Raw genomic sequence first — 22,942 nt, forward strand, 5'->3', positions numbered from 1 at the left:
ATGTAGACATCCATCTTTCAGTTGCACATTTACTTGCCTCCTCCGCTAGAGTGTAAGCTCCATGAGGACAGGAGTCCCATCTGCCTTGTTCATTATTGGTTCCCCACTGCCTAGCTCAAGAGTCTCAGGAGACCCCGACAAATATTCATGCAATATATATAACCACTTACTCAATTAACTCACATATTTATTTTCTACTGTGATCCAGGTCTCTTCTAGGCAGACACACCTATCTGGGCTATCTGCCTACTTACTCACCTACCAGGGCAAATATTCACCAAATGCTAACCTATTTACTTGCTTATTGTCCCATTCACCTTACCTCCCACCCATCCGTTCACCCATGATTCAAATGTCCACTCATTTACCCAACCAACACCCACGGAGCTCAACTGTCTTCACACCTACTCACCCCTTCCTCCATCTGCCTCCCAGACCTATGCTTTCCCTATCATGAGGGAGTTGGTGTGGGACTTGGGGGCCTAGGAAGATACTATCATATGGGCACTGGGCTTCATTGAGAAGCAGGTACTGCCTCTAACAATGATGAATACCTTTTATCGAACACCTTAAACTATGGGTCTTCTACTGTGTAAGAAACTTTAGATCCATTTTACAGATGAGGAAATTGAGGTTCTGACAGAGTAAAGGTCTAAGGTCACACAGCTGGTGAGAATCTCCTCATGTATCCCTTCCATGAGACCTCCAATTAGGAGTGAATTTGGGAGACCTTAATGGTGGGAGTGGGGTGCTTTCTGATTGGCAACACTTAGGGGCAAAAAAATCCATCGATTTTACTGAAATCAAAATTTTACTGGGTAACCTCATAGTGCCAGACTTTTTGGCAGCTAAAGCTCCACTCCCTACTGTAGGCCACTTCGGGCTGGAACAGGGGTCGGACAGGCCTCTGGGACGGCCATCTGCTCCCAGACCACGTGGGGCAGCGTGGACAGCTCAGGTGGTATCTCCGTTGATACACGGTGGTTTGAGGGGGAGGGACTGGCTCCGGGATCCCGGCGTTCTTGAAAGAAGCTGCAGGCTTTGCACCACATTCCTCAGCTGGACCTGAGTACTCTCCATCTCAGCCAGGCGGCGCTCCTGGAGAGGCAGTGGCAGTGGGCTCGGAGCCAGGGGTGGGTTGCACCCCAACCCTGGTTCCCTCACCGCCCACATCTTCCCCGCGGCTGGGGCAGAGGTCTCACCAGACTTTTCAGCCTGTGATCCTCACCGCTTGGACGGCCACTCTCTGGATCCAACTGCGAGGTCCTGTGGGGATCAGGGGCAAGAAGGGAGGGTCAGAGGCTGAGAAACTCCGCCTCCAGCTCCGGGTTGGGCAGACAGGAAATCAGAGGGCGGGGCTTGGCGCGGAGGCGGAGTTTGTCTACACTAGGGGGCGGAGCCTAGATAAAATTGAAGCCCGGGCTGAATCAGAGCCTTGAATGGCTGGGAGGAAAGAACCGAGCAATCTTGGGGGACGGGGCTTGGACAGTCTGGGTGAAGTGGGGACCGGGATGGAGGTGTGCCCTGATTGAGAAGCCCGGGACCAACCTTTTTGGGAGGGGCTGATTGAGGAGTGGGGCCTTAGAGGATAGGACTCGCCAGCGAACTGGGGTGGGAGGAGCTAAGAGGGGGGAGAGACAGGTGTGTTGGGGCGGGGCTGGCAGAGGGGCGGGGCCTGTCAGGAGTGATTTGAGCGGGATTGAGAGGCAGGGCTTGAATGAAAGTGGGGCCACGGCAGATCTGATTACAGCGGGCTGACCCGGGGGCAGAGCTAATGGAGAGGGCGGGGTTCACCCTTGGCGGAGCCTGGAGTCCAGGTCTTGTAGCTGGCCCTGAAGCTGCTCCTGCCTATCCATCAAAGCCCGGATGTCGGTGCCCAGCGACTCCACGAGGCGGGACAGAGCCTTCTGTTCCTCGCGCAGGGCGGCCACCTCACACTGCAGCTCTGCCAACTGTGGGAAGGAAGCAGCTGTAATCTGACCCGTCGTCCCGCCCCATCTTCTCCTCGAAAAACCCAGACCTCCTTGTCCCTTGCGCTCTGCCTCCTCACTGCCCTGCTCTGTTAGGAAACCTCGCTCAAGTTTTGCAAAGGAGGAAACTGAGGACCGAAGAGGGTTGCAAACTAGTCCCGGGGTCACACAGCGCAGCGAGCTCGGTATTTGAACCAGACCTGCCTGGCTTCTTGTCTTTCCAGTCCCGTCTTCCCCCTCTGTGCAGAGACCTGAGCTGGACCTCACCTTGCCCACGGGTCGGTGCGTGCCCAGCGCCTGGTCTCTGTCCCGCGGTTGGTCCAGCTGGCGCTGCCACGGCACCGAGGGCTTCCGAGGCAACGATGCTGAGGCCCCGGTCCAGGGCCGGCCGCGGGGAGCGGGCCCCGCGCGTAGCGAGCTTTTGGGTCGTGGCCGTGGCCCTGCAGAGGGGCGGCGACGAGCGGGGCGGCCCGCAGGGACGCTCTGCGTGCGCTGCACCGGCCGGGGCAGCCTCGGGGGCCGCTCTTCGTCCGGCTGCGGTCGCGCCCAACACCCTGCGCCGTGAACGCTGCGTAGGGATTGGCTCTTGGAGATGAGCGGGGTGTGCTTGGGGAGATCCCGGGGAGCCAGGAAGCCTGGCTTCTCCCCTGCAGAGAAACTGGGAGGAGAACGGGGGGGCGGGGAGCTCAGATCCTTGACTGGCCCCTGAGCTGACCCCAAACCTACCTCTGACCAGAAATGATTCCACTTCTGATCTTTTCTATGCGACCCTGTCGCTGATAGAATCACATTTCCACCTCTGATCTTGCCCTGGACTTCTGACAATACTGTCCTCTCTATGATCTTCGACCTGACCCCAATGTAACTTTTGACTCCTCTCTAGCCTTGTCCCTGACTTTTGACACAAGGTGATTCTTGACCTGACCATCTCTGTAACCTCTGATTTCAGTCTGACCCTGGGCTAGACTTCTGCTCACAGGAATATCCCCTTTCTGCCCCACCTGGCCCTCCTTTTGTCCCTGACCTCTGACCTGAAGCTGACCCTGTCTGCCTCCGCACAGACCATGGACCCTGACTGTGACCATATGACTTTACCTATAACCCTTGACCCCATTTGACCCTGGGCCTGACTCTGCTTACCATATGAACACTTCCCTGACCCTTGATGGTGCATCTTAACATCTGACCCCGATCTGACCCCTGATTTGATCCCCTCCACAACCTATCACTGAAACCTGACCCTCATCACTGACCACATGTCACTTTCTCTGTCTGACCCCAAATGTGACCTCTCCCTGACGTCTGCAATGACCAATCCCCACCTTGGGCTCCAATTTGACTCAGTACCATACTGTGAGCTTCTCTCTGATCCCTCAGGTGACCCCATCTCCAGCCTCTGACCTTTATGCAACACTGTTTCTGAGAGAGAATCCCGACGTGACCCTGTTCCCAACTGCTGACATGATCTTGTCTTCACCTCTGACCCCAGTCTGACCCTGTGCTTGCCTTTGGTTCTGCCTCTGCTCTCACCCATCAGAACTGGCCCAGACTTGAGGCAGCAGGTTACCTGGCGTGAACTTGGGCTGGGGGTGGTGGGAGACGCATTGGCACAGTCACAGGTACAGGCCGGCCCTCCTCAATGGCTCGCAGGATGGTGGGCAGGGGTTCCAGGCTGTCACGGGTTGCCTAATGAGGCATGGAGGGAGGATGGCAAGCAGCTCTTTAGGGCTGGAGGCCTCTTGCCCCCTTCCCTACCCCACACACACCCTGGGCTCTGGCTATACCTGGTCAAGTTCAGCAAAGATGGTACAGAGCTGGGCGTGCAGGACTGCCAGCTGGAGGGCTAGGTCACTGCTGCCCTGGTAACCACTGGGTGCTGCATCCACATCCACCATGGCCACTTGGTCCAGGAATTGTTGCATGGCTGGTCCATGATCCTCCAGGAAGCTATTCATGAAGCCCATGTAGGCCTCCTTCTCACCAAACCTGGGTCAAGGGGTGGACGGGGGTGGATCAAACTAGGCATCTGCCACCCCACTCCCCTGGCATACCGTCAGGGATGTCCCAACCAGGGCCACCCAGCCTCCCAGCTAAGGATGGGGCCAGCCTCCTAGCACCTACGGGGCACTGTTGGCGAGGTTCTGGATGACCTTGGCGATCAGTGTGAGGGCACGGGCTGGGCCAGGTGCGGGGTGCTCTGGTGCCAGACCAAAGAGGCTGGGTGCCAGGATGGCAGGACACAGGAGCCGCAGGAAGAGAGAGGCACACACCAGTCGGGGGCCCAGTGCCTCAGAGCCACGGGCCTTGCATGCTTCTCTCCAGCCTGAGAACACAGTGCCCAGCTCTGCTGGGAACCAGCTGGGGCAGAAGAGGCAATGGTCAGAGGGGGAAGTAGGCATAAAGGTCATATTCATGTAAAAGTCCTAAGGTCAGACGTCAGGAGTCACCTACATTGTGGGTTCCAGGATTGGAGACACTGGATATATAACACTTGGGGTCAGGATTTATGGTGTAGGTATTGTGGTGACCTCTGGAGTCAGTAATCTTGGAGGTGGGGATACAGGTTGACATGGAGATATAGACCATGAGCTTGGGATGTAGCTATAACTGGATAGGAGACTGGGGTGCCAGATTACACTATATAAAGTAGAATGGACTTGAGGTTACAGGGTAACCTAGGTTCAGAAATCATGGTATTGATGTCCCAAGTGACATGGGACTAGACGTATGGGTTCACCTACGGTCAGAATTCAAGGAATTGGAATCCCAGGTTTTTTGTGATCAGTTGCATGGGATTCGGGGATCAGGGTCATTTAAGGTCAAGGTCAGGGGATTGGGGGGTTAGCATCACCTGGAATCAGAGGTCATGATTGAGGTCCTATGTTAACTGGGGTCTGGTGGCATGGAATTAGGGTATGGGGTCACCTGTAGCTAGAGGATAAGGAATTGGGTCCCAGGTTATTCGGGGTCAGTAACTCCAAGTTGACATGACATTGGGAATGGGTTGTCAGATTTAGCAAATACAAGTTCAGGACAAACAGTAAACTTGAATTTCAGATTAAAAAATGCGTATTTTTTTTAGTAACAGTATGTCTCAACTGTTGCATCACATTTAACTGGGCATCCCGTATTTTATCTGGCAACCCCAATTAGGAGTCAGGGTTATTAGCACAGTGGATGAGATGTAGGGGTAGGCTCAGGTGCTGGGGCCCTGATTCTTACTTGTAGGAGTGGATGATGTTTTGGAAGACTTCCTCACAACTGTTTCGCAGTCTGGCCTGGTGCTGTGGCAGCTCTGGGGGAGGGCACTTGCTGGGGTCCACTTCACAGTCCTCAGTGGAAGCACAGAGACGCCGCACGACCTGCCCTGCAGCACAGCACAGCCAGACAGCGGCCAGGGCCGTGACCACCAGAACCCACCACACTTGGCCTCCAACTCCATGTCCAGCTTCCTCTGGAGACACCTAACATCTTTGGGGGGCCCCCAGTTGCCTCCAGGATTTCAGCACCCCCAAAGGCACCACCCACTACCAGCATCCATGTTACCTAGAAGCTCCCAGATCTTCCTTGGGGTTCCCTAGCCTGCCCAGACAGCCTCTGACATCCACTCTCCGGCTCACCCAGAGTCTCTTGGAGGTAATCCTGTGCCACCAGCTTCATGTACTCATCGATGGCCTTGGTGGCCAATGTGTTTTCCCGGAACAGCAGCGCCTCACGGCCTCCACTGCGCGCCAGCTCTGCGGTGCCCAGATCTGTCACCAGTGCCTGGGCACAGTGGAGTTCACGTTGCGCGGGTTGCAGACTGAGCCAGGGGGAGTACGAGCCCTTGGCCAATCACTCACACCTGGGACACAGGCCCCGCCCCTCATAGGCTGTTGCTCGGGTCCGGTCCTCACTCCTAGGGCTCACGGGGCCGGAACCTCCACCCCTCGCAGCAGAAAATTAAATCTTTCAGCTCAGAGTCTCTGCTCAGGCCCCACCCCTCGCAGCTGAAGCTCAGGTCCCGCCCCTGATGGTGCCCCGCCCCTCGTCTGTGCAACTGGGGTCCTGCGCCACCTGCCTCCCTACACCCTGCTCCCCGGGGCGCGTGAGCAGTCAGCCTCGGGTCACTCGCGTCCGCCCCGTCGCAGTGCCGCACCTGCGCCCGGCCGGTGGCCTGCAGCACGCGCACCATGGCAGCCGCCAGCTCCTCCTTGGCCTGGGCAGACAACGCGGGCTCCAGCGCCCCGCAGAGGCGCGCGTAGTGGAAGGTGAGGAACTCCGCCAGCTCCTTGTAGCGCTCCGACGGCAGCACGCGCAGGCGCCGCGCCCGGATCCGCGCCCGCAGCGCTGCGCCTGCTGGCGCCCCGAGCAGCGGGAACCAGCGCTCCAGGCCCGCGGCGGGCGCGCGGGGGACGCCCAGCTCCTCCAGTGCCAGTGCCACGCGGCCCAGCGCCGCTCCCCCTGGGCCAGCTCCGCGCAGCCGTAACGACAGGCGACGCGCCGGAGGCAGCGCCTCGAAGTGGAAGCGCTCGGCCCAGAAGAGCTGGCCCGGGCCAGCCCGCGGCGCTGTGCGCGCCAGCAGCGCGCCGTCCAGCCACAGCTCGGCGCGCACGCCTGCTGTCCCCGCCGCCGCTCGGGGCAGCCCTTTTGCCTCGTGCACCCACACGCTCAGCCACGTCTCTTCCCGCTCCAAGTTGTCCTGCGGACGGGAGTGGGTTGGGAGGAGGCGTCGGTGCTCGACGTGGGGACCGTGCCCCCAGGGAGATCGCTGGGCCCTTGGGGGGAGACAGGGCCCACGGCGGTCTCAAGGTGGTTCTGCGAAAGCCCTCCTGCTTTTCTGGGCTCTCGCGGCGAGATCCGGACTCCAGGGTAAGGAGGAGTAGCCGCGGGGTGGGGACTTGGCGTTTGCCTGGCAGGCGGGGCTTTGGGGGCAAATAGGGCCCGGAGTGAATAGAAGGCACGCGATTTTTGTGCCAGGAGCTGGTAATGGAAGGAAGCTGGGGAGGGTCTCGGAGTGGTTGCAAAGGTGTTAGCGGGGAGGTGTATCTCAGAGGCCGCGTTAGGGCGCTGGTGAGGGGTTGGGTGGGGGGAAGGGCGGGGCCGTGGCCAAGGCCGTGGCCCAGGGTGGGGCCTTCATGTCCCACTAATCTGTACTGACCTGGCTGGGTTGGAAGTGGCGGCGAAGGTCCTCGATCCAGCGGTCTCTCTCAGCGGCGGAGCGACAAGAAAAGCAGCGTCTCCCGCCCGCCCAAGTTACCTGTTGGGGATGAGGATCCAAGGGTTGAGGCCAAGGTGGAACCAAAGGGTCGGGGTCAGAGGGAGAGTTGTCTGCATTTACCTGGAAACAGTGAGGCTCCTCCAGGAGGCTGGGATGCAGTGGCCAGACACGCACATCCCGCTCAGCACCCAAGTCCAGCTCGGAGAGCGTGGCCAGCGATTCCCGAGAGCCCAGAGCACTGGGAGGCCTGAGCAGGGGGCGGTTGGATAAGTGGTGGTACTTCTCTCCTCCCCACCAACCCACCCCCTACAGCCTGAAGGGTGGAGAGAGGCCAGGATGAACTTGAAACAAAATCGGACTTGAACCTAACCATTTAGGATAAGCTCAACTCCTCATGGTGGCCTGTATGACCTCATATGGTACAGTCCTTGTCACCTTTTGACCTCATGTCCCTCCAATGAATCCCTTTCTCTGAACTCCAGTCACACTAGCCTTGTTTTTGTCACTTCGTCTGGCCCCTTGGCCTTTGCACTCCCTGCTTCCTAGCCTGGAATACTTTTCCTGCCCCTCTTGGCCTGGTTGACTTCCATCCTTCCTTCAGATCTTAGCTCATTTGTCCCTTCCCTGACACTCCCAGACCAGGGTGTTGACTTAGTTCCTGATTTAGAGTTATTGTGTCAGACTCTGCCCCCGCCCCCCTTCAGCGGAGGGGTGGTTCCTGCTGGGGCCTTTCAGTGGCTCCAGCATTGCTCAACATGCGGCGGACACAGCCGGGGCTGTATCGGGGTTTTGGTGAAGGGGGGAATGATGCAGGTGGAGGTGGAGGGCGCAGTGTTGAATCCCAGTCCCTCCGGCCCCTCAGAGACACTTACCCATCCCGGGAGGCATTGGCTCCAAGCTCTGACCTGGCCTTTTTCTTCTCTTTCAGCCTCTTGAGCAATCCCTGTGGGAAAGGGGATATCAGGTGGGCAGAACCTTGTTCTCCCTCCTCAGCTTCTTTCCCCCCAGGGTGTCCTGGATGGTCTGCTGGTTTGCAGGGGGGACCACAAGCTCAGGCTGTATTAGCAGTAATAATAAAGGCAACCAATAGCCCCGCTTTCTAAAGCACCAATCCTAGGCTATTCTGCATTCTCTACTAACTTCTCATAAACAGCCCTGAGAGGGAGGTTCTCTCATTAGTGCCATTTGACAGATGGGGACACTGAAGCCATAGGTGGGTCAGTGACCTGCCCAAGATCACCCAGTAAGAGTCCCCCTTTCATCTCGGAGGCTCTGGGAGTCTTTGCTGTCCCCCTCTGCCTCCCACTGGATTCCTCACCCGAACGTTGTGGACCTGGTTGGGGCCAGTAGCCTCTGGCTCGGTCCTTTCCGGGGGTCCGATCTGTAGACGGTCAGGGGTGGAAGGTTGGGGGGTGGGATCATCTTGGATTCTGCCCCACCTTGACAGGTTCCCAAATGCCCCAGCCCTCCCCACCTCTGAAACAACTCACCTGGATCCCTGAGGCTCCCCATGGCTACCTGGATGCTGCCCCCAGAGCTAGCACTCCCCAGCCGGGGCCGGCGAGGACCCTGTTCTCCAGAAAAGTGGGTAGTCAAAAAGGGGAGCCAGGCAGGCAGACACATTTCCATTACCCTCTCCCGCCACTCTCTTCTGTCTTCTTCCCACCCTCTTCTTCCCTCCCCTTGCTCCTGTGCCCCTTCTCACCTCCTCCTCACTGCCAAGCAGCACCAGCTTCCCATCAAGCAGGGTGAAGGCCCCAATGTTCCAGATGGGTACGTCAGGTGTGGGGGCCTCCGGGATCTGTGGGGCAGGGGTCTCTGGCTCTGGCTCAGGCTCTGGGTAGAGGAGGGGGTGCCGGGGACATAGGAGTCTTTCCCTCTCCCTCAGAGAACCCTCTCCATTCATAGAGGCTCATCAGGGGGTTCCCTCCCAAGTGTCTCCTTTCCCCCTGGCCCCAGCCCACCCAGCAGCCATGTCAGGCTGTTGTTGGACAAGTTTCCACCCCTCTCTGGACCTTGTCCCTCCAGACCATGGGTGGTGGACACATGTACCCTGTACTGTGTTTACTACTCCACACGCCTTCTCTCATTTAATCCTCCAAAAGCCATTCAAAGGGCTATTAGAACCCCCATTTTGCCAAGGAGGAAACTGAAAACCAGAGAGGTTGAGTGACTTTCCCAAGGTCACACAGCTTGTGCGTGGTTGAGCCAGGCTTCGGACACAAGCATTCTCTTAACCAAGACAGCAGGTTGATCTAGGAGGTTAAACAGCAAGCCAGCATCCTTGGTTCCTTACATAAATAACTAATATAAGGTGGAAAGCATTCAACATTTGAGAAAGGAATAGAAAAAAGATCCGGGTAGGGGGAGGTGGTGGTGCAGTGGGTCAGGAAAAGCCTCCAGAGACAGTAGGTTTTCAGCGGGTCTTGAACAGCAGGTTGGATGTTGACAGAGATGGTGGCAAGATGGGGACAGTGGCAAGAGCAGTTTGAACAAAGGCTGGGGGATGGCAGATGCCCAGGAAAGGCAAGAAGGGCTCAGAGAGCTCAGAAGGCACGAAGGAAAGGTCCAGGAAGAGATTGGTGTAGAAACTGGGTGCCGTTAGAGAATTGTGGGATTTCATCCTGGGGGTAAGGGGAGCCATGGGTGGCATTTGAGCAGGGGAGAAGCAGAAGCAGTCTTGCTTGTTGGAACTCTCTCTGGATCCTATGGAGTGGGAGGTTGAAGTGATACATCTGCAAAATGGGCATATGAAAAGAGCTTCCAGGAATAGAAGGGCTGAATTTCCCCCCCCCCCCCCAGATTACCTGTCACCCTATGGTTTTCCCATCAGGGGAATAAATAGCTCCACTTGTTCGTAGATCACTTAGAACATACCGGGCCCTGGGCTGGTGCTACGCTCATGCTACATTCATACATACATTCAATCTTCATGGCCTATCCCTTACTCTTCTAGATCCCTCTGTGTAACAGCCCAATCTGTCACTTTCTGTTTACTGTCTGTCATGCCCAGTATACTGTGAGCTACATGGGGCAGGCAGTTTCAAACGTTTTGTTCACTGCTGCGTCCTTAGTGACTAAATCAAGGCCTGGCATGTAGGAAATGCTTGACAGATCTCTGTTTGAATGCATGAGTGAATGGATGAATGAATGTGAATTAAATATGCTTTAAGGTAGGGATTGTGATCCCCATTTAGCTGATGGAGAAGCTGAGGTCCAAGGTGAAGGAACTTAAGACATGGAGGCCAGAGGGCTAGAGAGCAAGCAGGAGGCAGCTGAGATAATACCCAGGCAGGAGAGAATGAGCTGGGCTGTTGGATATGAGGAGAGACCCATTGGGGCCAAGAGCCATTTGGTATCTGGGCAGGGCTACCCTTAGTGTAGTCCCATTCCCTTCCCCAGGATGGACCCCCAGCACGCAGGTCCCTGACCACTCCCCCCCTACCCCCAGTCCCTGTGTGAGGGGGAAGACGGAAGAGGGCAGCTGGGCCCCAGCCACTTCCTGTTGGGCTTTTGCACTCCCCACAACTTCCTGTGTCTGTAGGGCTGATGCTCCGGAGGCAGACAAAACCCAAGCATCCGGCCTCCCTCCCAGCCTGGGTGGGGGAGCCATGTACCTGGGGCCTCCGGCTCTGGCTCTGGTTCCAGCGGTGGGCTCTTATGCCTCCCCCAGAGGGTCTTGGATAGCCGGAGGCGGCTTGTGCGTGATTCCTTGGGGGGCGCAGAGAGGACACGACGGAACAGCGAGCGAGAGGCTGGCTGACTGCTGACCACGGGCTCCTGGTGGCTTAGTGCCCTCCCCCAGCCTGCAAGTCGGCCCCAGCGGGACCCTCCAGCTACTTTCTCCCCATCACCCCCTGTGTGCCAGCGGTAGGAGGTTAGCAGGGACGAAGCTGCAGGCTGGGTTTGGGAGGCCTTACACGGTGATGATGGGTCCATGTCAGGGGTTCTCCTGGGGGACAAGAGGGTGACAGTTCTGCCCAGTGTGTTCCCACATGCTGTCCTCATCTTGGCCCCCTCCCCACTCTCAGCTCTGCCCCCAGGGAACCCCCTTAGTGGCCACATGCACTCCCTCCCTTACCTTGATTTCCCGACCAGCCCCAAAATCGGCAGCCGTCTGCACCCTGCCTGGCTTCCTCCCGCTGAACGCAACTCCACGTGACCCTGTCTGTCCCACCCCACCCCACAGCCAGGCTGGGAGGGCACAGTGGGGGCAGGATGCAGGAGGAGAGGAGGTGAGAGGTGACAGAGTAGGACCCAGAATCTCTCACTGCCTGGGAGGCAGCCTCTCTGAGCCTCAGATGCCTTCTCTGCAAAATGGGTACGTACTGACCAAGTGCTGGTGAGAATACGGAGCACCTGGAGGTCTCTGCTGGTCAGAGTGTAGATCAATTCACCTAAGCTGGAAAACTGGCACGATCTACTAACATTGACTATACAGCTCTCCTCTGATCCAGCAGTTGCAGTGGGAGGTATACATCCAAGAGACCGAACTACCAGTGCTGTCTGTAATAGTCCCAAGCTGGAGGCAACTCAAGTGTCCGTCTACTGGAGAAGGAATAAGTTGTGTCTCTTCCCACAGTGGAATACTATGCAGCAACGAAATGAACAAACTGCTGAATGGTTGAACTTGGATGAATCACACACAGTGAAGAGTAAATACCGTGTAGTTCCTTTGACAGAAAGTTGCAAGGGAGGCAAAACTATGTGCAACAAGTCAGGATTTCGGTCTCCTTGGGAAGAGGGTAGTGGAGCATCTGGGAGTTGATTTTTTTTTTCCCTAATTGAGGTGAAGGTCACATAAGAAATTTAACGTGTCCCATTTCTGGAACTGGGTGCTGGTTACACTGTGTGTGTTTTTTTTGAAAATTTATTGAGCTGTACATTTCGGTGCACTTCCCCGTATCTCTGTTATACCTCGGTGAGTGTTTACTTGTAAAAAGAGGTGAGCAAGTGCTGTTCTGAGAAATAATGAGTCAGCATGAGAGTCCGCCGAATCCTGGCCAGGAGCGGGCTCCAGTGCCAGCTGGTCCTCTCACTGTGTGACCTCCAGCAAGTCCACTTCCTCTCTGAGCCTCGGTTTCCCTTATTTGTACAACAAGATGATAGCATTAGTTACAGAAGTCTCATAATGGGAGCCTTGGCTTATTCATTTATTCAGTAAATGCTTCCTGAATGCCTACGTAATAGTACTAGGTGCGGGAGAGAAGCCACAGGGAACAAAATGGATTTGGTTCTTGCCCTCTTGGAGCTCACAGTCCCATGAGGAAAACAGATCCTGAATATAAACGCCAGACATTTCTAGCTGGTGGGTAGGAATTGGAGGAAAATAGACTGGAGTAGAGGCTGAGCAGAAGTGAAAAATCAGGAGGACCTCCCTGAAGAGGTGACACTTGGGACCCAAGGCATAAGGAGCTGACCATGGGAAGGGCATGCAGGTAGAAGGAACAGTTTGTGCAAGGCAAGTGTGACCAGAATCCACAGGATGGGGTGGGTAGGATCACATTCATGGACACGTGGCCTGGGCAGGCGTCCAGGACCCCCACGCATAGAAAGGCTCCAGACTACATTTAATGCTTTGCTGTCACTGTCTTGAAGTTCGTGCTTTAAAAAAATTTTTTATTTTTATTTACTGAGAGAGAGAGAGGAGAGAGAGAGAATCCCAAGCAGTCTCCACACTATCAGCACGGAGCCCGATGCGGGGCTCGAACCCACCAATTGCGAGACCATGACCTGAGCCAAAGCAAGAGTTGGATGCCCAACCCACTGAGCCACCCAGGCACCCAGAAGTTCCTGCTTTTTGGACAGAGGGCTCTGTATTTCATTTTGGCCCTGTGTCTCACAAATTCTGTAACCCATCCCAAGGTGCAGGATCTTCCATGAGGGCCAAAGACCCTTTTCCTGGAGTTGGACATGTGCACAGAGGTGTACACACCTTAGGTATGTCCACCTCATTCTTACTGCATTCAATCCGGTCACTGTGCACACACGCAGAGTTTCCCCGTGTTCTGATGTGTCCCTGAGTCTTTCCCACTTCACTGAATACTGATCCACTCCCAACTGCCTGCATTTTTGCTGGAGATCTTTCTCTGATGTATGGCGCCCACTCTCCCTCTCTACGCAACAAGCAGCCCCAAAGTGCCAGAGAATTAACACCTCCCCGAGATTAGCCCTTAGCCAATGACTATGAAGTCTGGAGAATCAACACCCAGCTCCCTTGCCTCTTGAGTGGGACAACTCTGAGGTCCGTGTCTTACACTGTCCCCCAGAGGTCCCTGGTGGGATTGAGCTGCATGTCCCCGCAACACCAACTTGCTTGATAATGCACCCTTTCCTGGACGCCTTCCCGCCCCTACCTCTCTTCCTGCATCCCCAACTGATATGTCCTAGGATCACCTTCACCTCCCAAGCAAACTACTTGCATTGGCATTCTTGTCTCTGGCCTGCTTCTAGGCAAACACAAATTAATTTTTTTTTTCAACGTTTATTTTTGGGACAGAGAGAGACAGAGCATGAACGGGGGAGGGGCAGAGAGAGAGGGAGACACAGAATCGGAAGCAGGCTTCAGGCTCTGAGCCATCAGCCCAGAGCCCTGACGCGGGGCTCGAACTCACGGACCCGAGATCGTGACCTGGCTGAAGTCGGACGCTTAACCGACTGCGCCACCCAGGCGCCCCTAGGCAACGCAAATTAAAACAATGTGTGCGAACACGGATGATGCACAGACACGGGCTTTCTTTCCACTGTCTCTTTATTGGAGGTCTGAGGCTGGCAGGATCATTGGAGGTGGCTTCCTTCTGGATCTTCTAGAAGCCCTCCTGGCTGTTCTGGGTTTCACATTCTAGAAAATACAGGGCAGTGTGAGGCTTGGGGAGTGGGGGGGCCTGCCCCCATCATGGTGGGACCCTGGATAGGGAAGAGGACAGAAGCCCAAAGTGAGGGGGTGAGTACGATGCAGACTGCGAGCCAGCTTAACGAAATAGGGTAAGGATGAGATTGTGCAGGTGTGAATATAGAGGTGTTTAGGAGATCGAGGTCAGGGGGTAGATGGGATCATTAGGCCAAGGCTGTGCTGGCTGTACATGGGTTGCTCCAGCATGAGAGCCGTCATCAGGGGTCAAGGAGGCTGGGGCCGAGCAAGCATCTTTAGGGCTGAGATTGGGCAGAGTATGGCAGCAGAGTTAGAAGCTGGCTAGAGGTTGTGCAGGCAAAGGGGTTTTCTGTAGAGGGTCACAGGCTAAGTTAGTGTGTGTAGACCGAGGGCCTTTGGGTAGGGGATGGGGTGAGGCCAAGTTTGGGTAGTCTGGGTGAGGGTGTACAGGCAGAAGAGGTAACTTGGGTATAAGTTATGCAGGCCAGGCTGAGGTTGTGAGGGCAGAAAGGCTGTGTAGGGTTGGAGTCCATGCCTTGGTTGGGAGGGCAGAGGTGTTGGGGCTGGGTAAAGGACAAGCTGGCCCGGTCGGGGCTCAGCTGACGTTGTGCAAGCAGAGGACAGTGAGTAGGAGCTGTTGTAAGCAGAAGGACTGAAGTCTGGGCCTAGGTTGCCGGAATAGATGGACTGCGAAGGGGTCCCAGGAGCCTGGCTGAGGCTGTATGGGCATAGGGGTTGCAGTAAGGAGTCAGGGGCCTGCTGAGGTTGGGCGGGCAGGCGGGGGGTCAGGGGTGAGCTCCGGGCCTGTGCGGAAAGCTGGGCCGCAGGCTCAGGTAGTGTGGGGTCTGTACTCACCGCAGCGAAGCGCGGCCAGGTGCGCAGCAGGTCGAAGAGCGCGTCCCCAGGACAGTCAGTGCGCACGAGCTGGCGGTGGCCAAGCATCTGGTAGTCTGGACGCAGGAGGCCAGCGCGCACGGCGCAGCCGGGGAGGCACGTCCTGCACGATGTGAAGCGCAGCCTTCGCCGGCAGCTCCGCAGTGTAGTTGCCCACGAAGGCCACGCCGAAGCCGCGGGAGTTGTGGCCGCGTGTGTGCGCGCCCACCCAGTGCCAGCCGCGGCCCTCATACCGTAGCCGTCTGAGCCTACCACGAAACTGTAGAGGGGAGGGGGGAAGCAGGCCCTAGGCTGCATGAGGGACGCCCTGCCTTTCAGCCGGCCCCCTACCCCAATTCTGCACCCGAACCAAGGGCCACCTCCATGCCAAGTCCCCCCCACTCCTCCCCGGTCGCTCTGGCTCTACCCCCGTCCATCCTCTCACCTCTCCCCACGTGCCACCGCAGAAACCGTTCCGTTTTTCTGGATCTGCCCCTCAGCATTGGCCTCGTCCCTTTCTACCCAGCCCCTCTACATTGTCTCAAGTACAGCTCCTGCCCAATCCAGAGCTCTTTTCTGTCCTAGGTCATATTCCCTCACTGCCCTGTCCCAGACCCAGCCTCTTTCCACTGCTCTTTTCTTAGTTCCTACACCAGACCCAAGAATCCCGCCGTCTTGAGGTATTTCTGGTCCCGCTTAAGGCCCAGACCTGAGTCCAGGCCACGGCCCCTCCACCTTGGCTCCACCCACCCCCCCAAAAAGCCTCCTCTCGCCCCTGCGGCTCCGGTCCAAACCCCGCCCCCTGGGTCAGGCTCCGCCCACCCCCAGGCTCCACCCTGAAAGGTTAGCGCTCGGCCGGGCTCGGTTTACCTGTAGCCGATGTCGTCCCACCCCGAGTATCTTGGTGGAAGCGTTGCATCGAGCGCATGTCGGCGGCGCAGTGCGCGAAATCCGTGCAGGGTGGCGCCGGCACGTCCGGTGATGTACATACAAGAACCCGAGGGGCAGCTGCAGCGGCGTCGGGAGGCCCCGATATGGTGCTGCGCCCCAGCGGCAACGCGGATGGATGGCCGGGCACCCTGCGGAGAAGGGAGTCCAGGGCTGGGGTCAGCCAGCGTTTCTCTGCCTGCCGCCCGCATCCTCGGGGAAAGCGCACGTGTGGACCCGTCCTCCAGCCTCCCTCCAGATCTGAGGACATTCCCCTGGCCGCCATGGGGATCTAACTTAACCAAATTTGACAGCGTCTCAGTCCTGTTGGAATATCTGCTATGACTCCCATCACCTTGAGGATAAACCCCAAGAATTTAAGCTCTTGTTTTAAGGCCCGCTACAGTCCAGGACTCAGCACTCTCCAGCGTCTCTGCTCTGATTTATAGAGAGGGTCAGCTACGCTGAGAAAAGGGGATCCTCAGCCCCCGTTTATTGCCCTCTCATCTTTCTTAAACCACCCAGCACATCCAAGAGGAAGCAATGATTTTCACTGAAGAAGGAGAGGTTCAGAGAAGTGAAGCAACTTCCTAAAGATGCACAGGAGTAACTGGCTGAACTTCATTTGAACCTCTGTGCCTTTGCATGTGCTGAGCCCACCTCCTAGAATGCCCTCTCTCTACCTGCCCCCTGCCTTTTTTTTTTTTTGGTCGGATGAACTTTTTTTTTTTAACATTTATTTATTTTTGAGACAGAGAGAGAGAGTATGAACAGGGGAGGGTCAGAGGAAAGAGGGAGACACAGAATCTGAAACAGGCTCCAGGTTCTGAGCTGTCAGCACAGAGCCGAGCGTGGGCTCGAATCCCACGGACCGCGAGATCATGACCTGAGCGAAGTCAGCTGCCCTAACCCGACTGAGCCACCCAGGCGCCCCATTGGTCGGATGAACTTTTATTCAGCCTTTTAAGACCCACAAATCTAGCCTTTCCTTTACCTATGCGGCCCTGCCCCACACCCCCCCCCCGCCCCCCATCCGCCTGGACCCTTATTTCTCCCTCTGGAATCCCCCAAGCCTAGGGGCTGTTAAATTTAGTTAAATTAGATCCCCCTGGCCACATGAGGCCTAAGAGTGTAGCATCTGTGAGATGGGGGGGGGGGCAGGGAATCACAGGGGATGGGGGCTGTTCTCACCCAGGAAGGCCTCAGTGAATTCCTTGGTAGCGTTGGTCGCTACCTGTGCCAGCTGTTCTTGGCTCATGCCCTGCAGTTGAGGGTGTGTTGGCTCCAGCTTCTGTAGCAGGATGAGGGCCCCCACACCTGCTGGGTCAATGTAGGGGCTGAAGTCAGAAGCAGCTCCGTTCTGCCGTCGGAGGTTGCTGCAAAGTCCTAGATTTCCAGCCACCCCAGCACCATAGTATTGGCTCAGTAGGTGGCTGAGAGGTAGCCGGGGCTCAGGAGTTCGGCTTCGATAATCTCCTAGGAGGGCCCCATCCAGGGCACCGTTGAGGAAGGCCATGGTGACTGGCGATGCCTTGGAGTCTAAGAGTGTGAAGGTCCGGGGGGCAGATAGCTGGTCCAGCAAACCGTCGGTTCCCAGGCCTGAATGACTCCAGGTCTGAGGGCCCTGGAGGAAGGCCAGACCCAGGTCTCTGGCCAGGGTGACCACCGGAGGCTGTCCACCGTGGTCGGGGACTTGACTTGGTACCTGGCGAGGGAGCTTGGACATCCAGAGAGGTGACGGGGACATCTGGAGAGCCAGGTCTAACACCTGGAGAGGTGGGTTTGACCATCTAGATCTGCGGCTCTCACATTTGAATACATGGCTCTGACATCTGCAGAGATGACGTCTGGAAGGGCATCCCTGAACCCTGGAGATGTGGCTCTTACATCGGGAACCGTGGCTTCAGTGTCTGCAGAGGTGGCTCCAGCATCCCGAGGGCTGGCCGTGCTGTCCAAGGGCAGGTTTACAACCCTGTACCCCTGCAGCCCTGCCTCCAGCCCCACCAGAAGAGGCTCCACTGCCACCGTTGAGCCATCGGGTGCCAGCACAACTCCATATTCCTGCCCGGCCCGAACCCCATGTTGGACCACGTCCTTGGTTAGACCTCGAAGCTCTGGGCTCAGTTGGTGGGGATCCAGCCTGGTGGCCTCGGGACTCCGCCCCTCCAGCAGGAAGTGATGGACAAGATCGCGGGGACCCGACTCCTGGGCTAACAGCAGCCATGCAGAAGCAGTGTGCCTGGCCTTGGTGGCTGGTACCTTCTGCTCGAGCTCAGCCAGGGCCTGGATGACAGAGTCCATGAGCAGGGGCAGGGTTGCTGCAGGAGGACAGACAACATTAGCCCAGTGGCCCAGCACCTCCCCTGTTCCTCCCCCTGCTGCTTTCACATTTTCTCAATGCCCCCAGCTCTTCACTGGACAACCCTGTGACCCCCAACACCATCCTTGTGTAGATGAGGAAACTGAGGCACAGATAGCCAGTTAAGGAGCTTAGACTGGTCCATGAGCAGGAGAGAGACAGGGCCTGGTTGCTATTCTAAGGCTGCTCCTTTGGCTACCATGTGGAGAATGGATTTGGGGGAGGCTAGAGAAGGGAGAGGGGAGACAGTGTGGAGGTAAGTGATGAAGGTAGCCAAAGCCAGGGTAGGGTCAGTGGGATGGACAAAAATGGGCAGAGCTCCCAGGTGCTTTGAGGGGAAAATGGAGTTTTTCTTTTCTTTTAATTTCTAATGTTTTATTTTTTATTTCTGAGAGAGAGAGAGAGAGAGGAGAGAGAGAGAGCGAGCAGGCGAGGGGCCAGAGAGGAGAGGGAGACACAGAATCTGAAGCAGGCTCCAGGCTCTGAGCTGTCAGCACAGAGCCTGACGTGGGGCTCGAACCCACGAACCGTGAGATCATGACCTGAGCTGAAGCCAGACGCTTAACCGACCTGAGCCAACAAGGCGCCCCAAATGGAGTTTTTAAGGGATTAGAGTTTGGGGGATTTTAGAGGGATAGGTGTCTCTAAGGATGGCCAGGGAGGGGAGAGTGGGCCTGTGCCCTGAGAAGGAAATGTCAAGTGCCTGAACCCGGAAACTGAGGAATGCTGGGCTCGAGCTGAATGGGATGTTGAATGACAGCTAATGTTTATTAAACATTTACTATGTGCCAGGCACCATCTAGGCTGACCTAACCCATTTAATCTTCCACAATGACCCTGTGAGCACAGAGAGGCTAATCGTCTGCCTAGAATCACACAGCTAGGAAGTGACAGAGGCAGGATGTGAACCCAGGAAGTTTTTAGAATCTTTCTAGATTAGATTCACTCTTTCTAGAATCCAGGTTCTTCTCCAGATAGTCCACACTGTGATTCCTCTATAACTTTATTCTTCTTTTTGCCTAAAAACACCCGTTCCTGCTTCCCTACCAAGTGATTTTTTTTTTCCTTCTTCCTGTCTTAAATCTATGTCCCTCCTCCAGGAAACTTTCCTGATTTTTGCTCTTCTGGCTCAAGTCCTTCCCCCAGCTCCTGAGTCCTGACCCTTTGGGGCTGGCAGCATCTGGGAGACTGGAGGTTCCTTGAGACTGGGGCCTCCTGGGGTCTCCAAGCTCACCCCTGTACAGGGCTGGACACAGAGAGGGCACAATACACTTTTGCCGAATCGAGTCCCGGCCCCAGGTCTCTGCCTTCTGACCCCACCTGTCCCGGGCTCCGGCGCAGCAGCAATCCAAACAGGACCCAGAGGACCACCCTGGGCCACCATTGTGGGGTTCCAGCTTTGAGGGACATATCCAGTTGACCTCAGCGGAGACGCTGGCAGAACTGGAAGAGAGAATTGACTGGTGCCTTTGGCTACTGTCAAGTCCAGTGGTGAATGACAACAGCTGCCCCTTGCAGAGATGTGGGCGGGACGGTAGCAGGAGCATGGGGACAGATGCCCTGGGTCAAGGTTGTCTGGTTTCAGGGACTTCCCCATCCTATCCTGTTCCTCCCAGGCTGAGGTCCAGGGTCAGCAAGCCAGGCCCATCCCAGGAGGGGCCGGAGGCCAAGTAGTTAGGACTCCAACAAACTTCCCATTCCCAAGAGAGGCAGACTGAGGCCGGTCCAGCAAACCCTAACCCCTTCATATAATTATGTTCTGGAGCTGCAGCTGGCCACCGGAGGGGACTCTCAGGTGTCTGCCCAACTGGTAAGACCGGCTGTGCTGGGGGAAGGGAGAGTAGGAAAAACCCGGGGTTGATAAGGCCTCCTGTGTTCTTCGCTGCCAGCACCACAGGTTCAGGCAGAAGATGGGCACAGGGGCTGGGGATTGTTTTTTGCTGAGGCTTGCGCTGAGCCCATGGGATCGGAGGTGTCACCTCTTATCCAGTTCCAAGTCGTGATCCCAAGCAATCGAGGCAGCTGAGAGCAGGGATTGGGCCAGAGCATTCAGGACCCTGGCTTTGTCCCAGGAGCTGGCTTCTGGGCTCGCCTGGGTTGACAGCGAGAGGCCCTCCTCTTTCCTGGTGCGGTGCTGTGGCTGAGTCCTGCAGAAACGAACCTGCCTCCCCTTTATTCCAGTTTCAGGTGGGATGGGCTCCAAGTGGTTGGGCTGCTTCACTGTGGGCCTCCCACCCTGAAACCAACCTGGGAGTTTCCAGGAGACCCACAGGATGGGGACTCAGCATGGGGCAGGCCCTGGGCGGCTGGGAATGCCCAGGCTGAGCCGGCTGGGATTCCCCAGGAGGGGGTGAGAGGAGGAGGGGCGGTGGGGTTGAGGGGCTTTGGCAGATACAGTGTCCTCTCTTTGGGCACCCAGCATCACACATGGGGGCTCAGGGAGTAGGGTGCTAGGGAAGGGAGTTAATGGAGGCCCCTCTCCAAGAGATTCCAAGCAAATCTCTGCTTTGAGTCCCAGTTTCCAAGGATTGGGGATAAGGGGTCTGCCTGGTAGAACCACGGTAGGATTGGACTGTGGGTCCATCTGGTGGGAGGACTGATGAGGAGAGTGAGGCCTTCACTAGGGTGCAAATTCAAAGGTGTTGCTGAAAATCTGAGATCAAGTTAATATTTTAATGCAATATTTTATTTTATTATTTTTTAAATTAAGGTTTGTAACTATTATTTATTTTTGAGAGGGAGAGAGACAGAGCAAGGGAGGGACGAGTTGAGAGGGAGACACAGATCTGAAGTAGGTTCTGAGCTATCAGCACAGAGCCCGATGTGGGGCTCAAACTCATGAATCATGAGATCATGACTGAGCCGAAGTTGGCCACTAACAGACTGAGCCACCAGGTGCCCCATTTATTTATTTTTAATTTATTTATATTATTATTGTGTCATGTTTATTATTTTTGAGGGAGAGTGCGAGCGGGAGACGGCGGAGAGCCGGGGGGACGAGGATCCTAAGCCAGTTTCTGTGCTGATAGCAGTGAGCCTGATGCGGGGGTCGGCTGCTCACAACCATGAGATCATGACCTGAGCTGAATCAAGAGTTGGATGCTTAACCGACTGAGCACCCGGGTACCCTGAATATTTTATTTTTATTTTTATTTTTTCATGCCCAGTGCGAAGCCCAACATGAGCTTCTCGTGACCCTGAGATTAAGACTTGAGCTGAAAAAGAAAAAAAAGAGACTTGAGCTGAGATCAAGAGTAGGACGTTTAACCTACTGAGCCACGCAAGGTGCCCCTTAATGCAATATTTTAAAAGACGAAAATGAATGCAAAAAGTCTACGATAAACAAAATACCAGCTTTTTTTTTTAAGTTTGTTTATTTACTTTTTGAGATGGAGAGGAAAGCATGAGTGGGGCAGGGACATGAGAGAGAGAAGAGAGAGAGGACAGGGGATCCCAAGCAGGCTCCACACTGTCAGAGTGGAGCCTGATATAGGGCTCAAACTCACGAACCAGGAGATCATGACCTGAGCTGAAGTTGGCCGCTTGACTGACTGAGCCACCCAGGTGCCCCATATGTCCGTCAGGGGGAGGCCTTCAGAATGTTGAGGGGTGGCCGAGGAGATCCCCACCTGTGTCCACCTGGTCTGGAAATGCCCTTGACCTTGGGTTCGTCCCTCTGAGCCTCCCATCGATTGCAGTCGTGGGGGACCCTTGCCGTTCGTATCTCACCATCTATTTACGCACGTTTTACCCAGCAGGACATGAGCTCAGAGACTTGCTCAAGGTCATGTAGCTGGAACCTGGGGAGGGCTCCAAGCACAAACATGTTTCCACTCTCCTGTGGCTGGGTCAGGGTCAGGGTCAGAGTAGTTCATACTGGGGAAGTGTTTGCAGACTTGCTGCAGAGTGACTTCACACCCAGGAGTTCGTGGGCCAGCCAGTCAGACAGCCTGATCTCCTTTTGAAGCTTGGAATTGGTGGCAGGGACCTGGGGTGCGGAGTATTGCCGTGGCCGACCAATATTTCCCTCAGAGTGCGTCTGGGGTTTGTGTCCTGGGGTAGGACCCTTCCTCCAGGGAGCCTCCCTGATTTACCCCTGGCTCCCCCTCCTTCCCCATCCTGGCTCCCTAGCCTGGGGTTCCTCCCTTTGACTCAGACTCATCCATATAGGGTCAGGAGTTTCTCTATCCGGTCCTCCTCCCCCATAGGAGAGGCTGAGTCCTCTTAGGGTGCCCAGAAGTGCCCAGCACAGGCCATGGGTCAGGTGGGTGGGCAGGGTGGGATTGTTGAGTGCACAAAAGGCCTGACTGAGGATGTGGGGTCAGTTTGGGATGGGGCTTTGAAATATGGGCGCACACACACACACACACACACACACACGCAGGCACCCACGCACCACACGCACCAAAGCACCTGGCCTGGGCTGGGCCTGGGAGGGACGAATCACCACTCCCTACCCCTGCTTCCCTTACACCTCATGAGGACTGCCAGGGTAGGCGAAGGCCCGTCCAGGCCGCAGACAGACCAGTAGTCTCATGAAGTGAAGGGTGGGATCGTGGCCAGAGGCTAGAGGGAGAGGAGCTCGGGGCAAGACTGGGCCTGGGGCCAACATCAGGGTTAAGAATGTTCATTTTGGTGGCAGAATAGTCATGAAGACCCTGGTTAATAATAATAATAATAATAATAATAATAATAATAATAATATAATAACAACAACAATAATAACTGCTGTGTGGGGTTTG

General features: G+C 56.0%; 2 protein-coding genes across 2 annotated transcripts; both read right to left on the bottom strand.

Moving 5' to 3' along the window:
* Positions 1-169: 169 nt before the first annotated feature.
* RASAL3 (RAS protein activator like 3) lies at positions 170-11,347 on the bottom strand. The gene is given in 19 exon segments (XM_030303108.1): positions 170-1,098; positions 1,203-1,266; positions 1,795-1,952; positions 2,238-2,628; positions 3,538-3,656; positions 3,755-3,956; positions 4,092-4,328; positions 5,193-5,337; positions 5,591-5,735; positions 6,109-6,651; positions 7,111-7,209; positions 7,291-7,417; positions 8,043-8,113; positions 8,489-8,533; positions 8,535-8,551; positions 8,661-8,739; positions 8,876-9,006; positions 10,788-11,122; positions 11,252-11,347. Coding segments are annotated over 18 exon segments (3,039 nt in total). The 5' UTR covers positions 11,110-11,122; positions 11,252-11,347; the 3' UTR covers positions 170-954.
* Positions 11,348-13,921: 2,574 nt separating this feature from the next.
* Positions 13,922-19,584, bottom strand: PGLYRP2 (peptidoglycan recognition protein 2). Its single transcript, XM_032595314.1, is given in 12 exon segments — positions 13,922-14,011; positions 14,897-15,031; positions 15,033-15,169; positions 15,172-15,194; positions 15,785-15,809; positions 15,812-15,889; positions 15,892-15,993; positions 17,033-17,509; positions 17,512-17,538; positions 17,541-17,619; positions 17,621-18,159; positions 19,521-19,584. Coding segments are annotated over 12 exon segments (1,776 nt in total).
* Between the last annotated feature and the right edge of the window lie 3,358 nt (positions 19,585-22,942).

The sequence above is a fragment of the Lynx canadensis genome, chromosome A2 (assembly GCF_007474595.2).
Source record: "Lynx canadensis isolate LIC74 chromosome A2, mLynCan4.pri.v2, whole genome shotgun sequence".
Taxonomy (NCBI): Eukaryota; Metazoa; Chordata; class Mammalia; order Carnivora; family Felidae; genus Lynx; species Lynx canadensis.